This window comes from Neophocaena asiaeorientalis, unplaced genomic scaffold, assembly GCF_003031525.2.
Source record: "Neophocaena asiaeorientalis asiaeorientalis breed wild unplaced genomic scaffold, Neophocaena_asiaeorientalis_V1.1 scaffold396, whole genome shotgun sequence".
Lineage (NCBI taxonomy): Eukaryota > Metazoa > Chordata > Mammalia > Artiodactyla > Phocoenidae > Neophocaena > Neophocaena asiaeorientalis.
This window is the reverse complement of record NW_020172455.1, coordinates 3440464-3446949: the sequence shown is the minus strand read 5'-3', so window position 1 is coordinate 3446949 and position 6486 is coordinate 3440464. Positions and strand designations below refer to the sequence as shown.

Sequence of the window (6486 nt, the reverse complement as noted above, 5' to 3'; positions counted from 1 at the left end):
TTCTATGGGCCTCTCACTGTTGTGGCCTCTCCCGTTGCGGAGCACAGGCTCTGGACGCGCAGGCTTAGTGGCCATGGCTCACGGGCCCAGCTGCTCCACGGCATGTGGGATCTTCCCGGACCGGGGCACGAACCCGTGTCCCCTGCATTGGCAGGTGGACTCTCAACCACTGCGCCACCAGGGAAGCCCTCTACTTCTTCTCTCTTGATGCTTGTCTCAAAGTTCTCCTGATTTTTCCCTTCTCCTTTTTTCACTCTCTAAATCTTCCTTTCTCTAATTACCACCAATAGATGTAATTCAAAATTCCAGATACTGGAATTGATAGTCTCATGGTGTAGAAAAGATACACAAAAGTGAGTGTATCTACACATAAAAACCGAGTTCATGAAATGTCAACTTTGGGCAAGTGACAATCCCTTTCCCTGTTTCCTACCTATGAGATTAATATCTCTTGTACTAAAATTTGATGAGATGCTACAGCTTTAAATGGATATAATTTTATAACTGAAGATGTTTTACCACTAGACACCTTTTCTTTGAAGAGTAAAATACGCAAATGTGAGCCAGCAAGCAGAGCCAGGGCCTCCCAGCCCCCCTGCCTGTGGCGTTTCCTTGAACTGGCAGGAAGCATCATGGCTCCACCTCACTCCGCGTTAGTCACAGGCAAGAGAGGTTTCCTGTTGCAACTGTTGAGCCTTCACTGGAATGACTGCTCTACAGTGAAGCCATAAGAAAAGAATGTGAGATATCTGGGTTCTAGTTGCCAGAAGGAGGGTGACACCCAACTTGACATGGCTCCTTCTGCCTCCATTCAGAAACAGAGGGAGAGTCTGGACGGAAGGCCAGGTATTGGACAAGACTCACCTGAGACCACAGTCATCCTGGCCCAACAGGTGGCCAAGGTGGGGCAGGGGCAGAGTCTCCAAGAGCAAGCACGTTTGCAGCAATGCCACTGAAGACATTTGAAAAGAGAGTGTGTGGCGAACGCAACGTGGAGAGTCAGTGCTTGGGAATCAACTTAGAGAACGATCAAACGCCATCTCCCAAGCCAGATGTTGTCACAAGGAGCCCCGGCCGTGGCCCTGCCACATTTAAAGTGTCCAGGCTGCTTTATGACGGGGCCACAGGCGAAACCCCAGAATATCAGGCGGAAATACATATTAGCAGCACCACCACCTAGAGGGAAAGTGTGGGATTTGGAAATGAGATGCCTGGGTTCATGTCCCGAATTTACTGGCTATGAGACTTTGAAAATATTGTTTGATCTCTCTGGACCTCGTTTCTCTATCTACAAGATGGGCGTAACCCTCTCTACCTCATAGGGTTGCTTTAAGTAAGAATCAGGTGACTCAGGTACGTGATTGCTTTGAGCACCAGCTACCTCCAGGAGGTTGCTGTCATTACCATCCTGAATAACAACAATCGTTGATCCTCTGTAATGTGCTTATCCCCATGCTAGATGATGAGGGATTTTTTAAAAATATGATATATAGTTTCCGTTCCTTAAGCAGCTTATAATACAGTCAGGAAAATGGGGAGATGGAACATTTAATGTTTATTGAGTTCTAATAGGTCTGGCATTGTTTGAAACACTTTTCATGAAACAAAACAAACCTATCAGCCCTTGGTGACAGGGATCTCTCATATTCCCCAGTTGAGGAAATTGAGGCTCAGAGGTTCCAGAATGTCCTAAATCACAGAGCTGGGAGGCAAGGGTGGAGATTCCACACCCTCCCTTCCACACCCCATTTGTCCGGAGTGGATGACTTTCATCTCACAAGAGGCACTGGCAAATGGGGTGAGACACAATGGCTCTGGTGAACTGGCTGGTACAGATTCTTGGATGTCAGGCATGGAGGCTGTGCCCTCATCTTGCTACTACTTCAGCTCTCCCTTCAATATGGGCTGTTTCAGGGTGAGGTCCCTGCCTGTGACAAGCCCTGCACATGGCTGGTCAGGCTACAGTTAGGTTGCATGGCCAACAAATAAGTGCTTGGACGGATGGGACAGGGTTCCTGCCCTGCTGGTCTCTAAAGAAGATGGAAGCAAACCATTCAGGGCCTTTGAGCCAGGCATTGCGTGAGATTCTTTAACTGCATTATCCTTTGTAACTCTGCAAAACTTGATACTGTTTTCCTCATTTTACAGTTGAGAAAACTGGGGACAGGCAGTGAAGTAGACTGCTTAAAGTAAAAACAGGAGGTAGATCTGAGGTTTGAATCCAGATCTTATGCACTTAAAGTCATCCCCTCAAACTCATGCAAAACTGAATTAACTAAAAGGCACAGATGCTCGTGATGAGTGGTTATTCAGGGGTAGCTGAAGAGCTGGGGGAGGAATTTGTATGGGATGGGAAGGGTTCCTGGAGGAGATGGCACTGGAGGTCGGCCTTGAAAGAAGATGCATGACAGGGGTGGTGAGGTGGAGAGAAGGAAACCAGGGGGCTGAAATTGCAGGATGTATTCAGGGAACTCTGTGATGGGGTCCAGGGCATTGGGGGCTTTTAACTGGGACATAAATTTGGAACTGTAGGTTGGGGCCAAATTGGGAAGGAACTTGAATGCTAGGCTTAGGAGCTTGGACTGCAGTCTGTAAACTGTGGGTAGCCAAGATCAGAACTATTCTTGGCAACCATTCTTAGAGTTGGGGGACACTGGAGCTGGAAGGGACCAGATGACCTGTCCAACCTCATCCTTTTCCGGAAGCCCAAAGAGAAGTGACTCTACTGAGGTCACCAGCAGGTCAGTAGAACTTGGACTAGAACACAGGTCTGTGACTCTCCCAATCCACCTCCCGGTCCGCCTCTTCCACAAGTCTGTTAAAACCAGGTGGTCTCCTACGGGAGAGGGGCCCAAAATTCATTTCCTATTCTGAAGCCCACGACTTGGGAAGTTACCTCAAAGATCCTCCTTCTCTTAAAAAAAAAAAGGACCCAGGGACTTCCTTGGTGGCACAGTGGTTAAGAATTCACCTGTCAATGCAGGGGACACGGGTTCAATCCCTGGTCCGGGAAGATCCCACGTGCCGCGGAGCAACCAAGCCCATACGCCACAACTACTGAACCTGTGCACTAAAGCTCGAGAGCCACAACTACTGAGCCTGTGTGCCACAACTACTGAAGCCCGCGCACCTAGAGCCCGTGCTCTGCAACAAGCCACCACAATGAGAAGCCCGCCCACCGCGACGAAGAGTAGCCCCCGCTCGCCACAACTAGAGAAAGTCTGCATGCAGCAACGAAGACCCAACGCAGCCAAAAATAAATAAAATTTAAAAAAGAATTGTTAATTAAAAAAAACACTGATTGCTTACTCATAGTGTCTAGTTATCATACATCCATACGAAGAAATAATATGCAGCCATTTTTAAGGTGCAGTAGACGTATAGGTGCTGACATGGAAAATGTGCAAGACCCTTAAGTAAGTGAAAGCAAGCAAGCTGAGGAAGGCTGGGCACAGTATGCATCCCACTGTATAAGAAAATAAAACATATGTATGTTTGTGGATGCATATGAAATATCTGGAAAGTTATACGAACACTGGTAACAGTGGTTATCTCTGGGGAGAGGGACGGGGGGAAGAGGGAGCAACTCTGTGCTCTAAACCCTCTGTGTTGCTTACATTTCCTTCTTTTTTTACTATAAGCATGTATTATTTTTATAATTTTAAGAATAGTAAAAAAATTTTTAAATAAGGTATTGCCAACAGCTCATAGATATGGATTTTAACTTCTATTTTAGAGAGCTCTTGGAGACAAACTAAATAAGCCAATACTCAGATTTACAAAATAGACCCAATTTTTTTATTAGTACATCTAAGTTCTAATAACCTCGGGCCTTTACTGTTCTTGTTTTTGGATTTATGGTTTGATATTTATTCATTAATCCCATATTTATTTTGTGCCTATCGCGTACCAGGCAGTGGGACTGAAGCACGAGGTCGTGTGTCTTCTGCAATAGGAAAGTAATTTAAGCCAATCCCCGATGTGGTCCAGATGGGAGGAGGCTGAGGGCCAGAAGAGTTGCCTGCAGAGGAAGGTACCCATCCAGTGAACACTTCCTGGACAGCTTCTATGTGAATACCAGGAGGCTGGGGACCATAAAATGAAAGCGGTACAATCCCTGCCCTCTCTTGAAAAGCTCCCACTTATGGTGGAGACAGAAACAAACAGAAAATCGAGTATTACAAACAGAATGTGGTAAGTGTGGTGATGGGGTGATGCACAAGTACCGTGGGTGCACGTGGGCCACTTAACCCAGCCTAGAAGGCCGGGGAGGACAGCTGGAGGAAGGGGAGGGGGTCCTAGCCCAGCCTGGACGCTTGAGTGGAGTTTGCCAAGCAGGAAGAGGGGGAGCAGGGGCTGGGGGGCAGGGCGTGTTCTTAGCAGAGCAGAGCAGGGCCAGGAGCAGAATTGCAAAAGGGCGGGCGGAGCTGTTCAGTCACACTCGTGCTAAGGTGTCTGGACTTTATCCAGAGTGTAAAAGGTGACACGATCTAAAATTTGTGCTTGATAAAGGTCACTCTGGCCACATCTGGAGACAGATTAGAGGAAGAAGAGGGAAGGATGAGGTAAAGAGACATTGTTTCCCAACTTGAGTCACGTCTGCGGCACAGCTCTGCTGATTTGCACCATATCTGGGGACCACGTGTACTATTATTTACTTAATTATTTTTAAGTTAGCCCACTTTAAAAATATAATTTATTTAAACAAGATAGTGAAGAATAAAAAAGAACAGCCTCCCTGGCTCCAGCGTGGTACCCAGGGCTAGAGGACAGAAACTGGAAATGGCAGAAGGGCATGACGGCGTCTGTGGTTGCCTGTTCAGGTCCCAAGAGGCCTAGAGAACAGGGAGCAGGAAGTTGTTGGGAGTGGATGAGGGATCAGCTGGTACTGAATGAAGGCCCTAATGGCCTCCATGTTGCTAAATGCCCATCTTTCTTAACCTCCTGGCAGCATGTGACCTGGCTGACCACCTTTCCTCCTTGCTTCCTTTTCCTCCAGTGTTGGTCCCATTCTTTCCTGTCTCTCCGCCACTGAGGTTTGTCCCATCTCCAGGCTCTCAATACCATCTCTCTGCTGATGATTCCCAGATGTCATTTCAAACTTGACTTCTCCCAGGACTCCAGGCTCATATGAAACCATCTGCTGATACATCTACTTGGATCTCTAATAAAAACCTTGAAATTAACATGACCAAAATGAAACCCCGACCTCCTCCAGACCTTCTCTGCCTGCAGTGTTCCCCATCTCAATGATGGCCAAGCATTCTTTTCAGTTTTCAGCTGAAAACCTTGTAGTCTTTGACTCTCTGTTTTTCCTCTCACACCCTATATCCGATTTTCAGGAAATTCTGTTGGTTTTACCTCCAGAATAGATCCAGAATTTGACCACTTCTCACCACTCCACCCTACCACCCTAAGCCAAGCGACTAGTATCTTTGGCTTGGTCTCCCTGCTCCCACATTTGTCCCCTACCACCCAACAGCCAGCTTATTTACTTTCAAACAGGAGTGAGGTCATGTCACTGCCCTATTCCAAACCTTCCAATGCTTCCTCATCTCACTCAGTAGATGCCAAAGACTGTACAAGGGCACCCAAGCCCCACAAGGAGTGTTCCCTGTCCCCGTTACCTCCCTGAATGCATCTCCCTTGTCCTTCTGTCCTCCAGCCCTTCTGGGCTCCTGCGGTTCACCGAACGCACCGGGCGTCCCCACCGTCCCCAAGGCTGAGCCTCTGCCTTTATTTTGTCTGTTACCGCAAGAAGGATGCTGGAAGAAGGCAGGAAATTTCGTCCCATCTTTTCACTGCAGTATCCCCAGCAACTAGAACAGTGCCTGGCATAGAATTGTTGAATGAAGGGCAGACCCTGGAAAAGGGAGCTTCGGCTCAGGAAGGACAACTGCGGCCAGGAATAAGTAGGGGTGGAAATGAATGGAAGTTGGCTGGTGAGAGGAGTGAGACGGCTTTAGGGGTGCCGGGAGGGGCGGCAGTCGGGGAGGAGAGTGGGGGGTGGCGGGTGAAGTCGGGATGTGGTTCCCAGAGGGCTAAGACGTAGGCAGAGATGGAAATTCGAGACTGGTGGGGTCGTCCAGAGAGGTGGGGCCCAGGAGAGGGGAGGGCAGGCACTTGGGACGGAGGCGGCTCCCGCGAGGCTGGGGCGACCACGCCACGGGCACCCACGCTGGCCGCACCGGGGTCGGGGGAAACAACGGGTTAGGAGACTGTGGTAGTCTTCCAGTGACTGTCACATAGTGGACAATCTGAAGTGGATGAACAGGGGGTTCTAAAGCCAGAGAGTGTCGGTGGGCAAGACGAGCAGGGAGACATCTGAGCTTCCTCGGGTAAAAGCCAGAGCCTCGTAAGTAAGTGCACGCGGAATGAGAGGTGAGCGGGGGCACGAGAAGGGCGGGGCGCTCCACAGACCCCAGGTGGGAAGGTGCCCGACGCAGCCGAACGGCGGACCGCGGGCACCGGTGAGGAGCACAGCCG

At 49.1% G+C, this 6486-nt stretch overlaps 1 protein-coding gene across 1 annotated transcript in view; it reads left to right on the top strand.

Annotated features, from left to right (window-relative positions):
- The first annotated feature begins 6374 nt into the window (after positions 1-6374).
- The window catches only part of GRHL1 (grainyhead like transcription factor 1), a 46683-nt gene continuing 46571 nt past the window's right edge, over positions 6375-6486 (top strand). The window contains exon 1 of the mRNA XM_024737717.1: positions 6375-6470. Coding sequence (XP_024593485.1) covers positions 6375-6470 — 96 coding nt within the window. The remainder of the gene's footprint in view (positions 6471-6486) is intronic.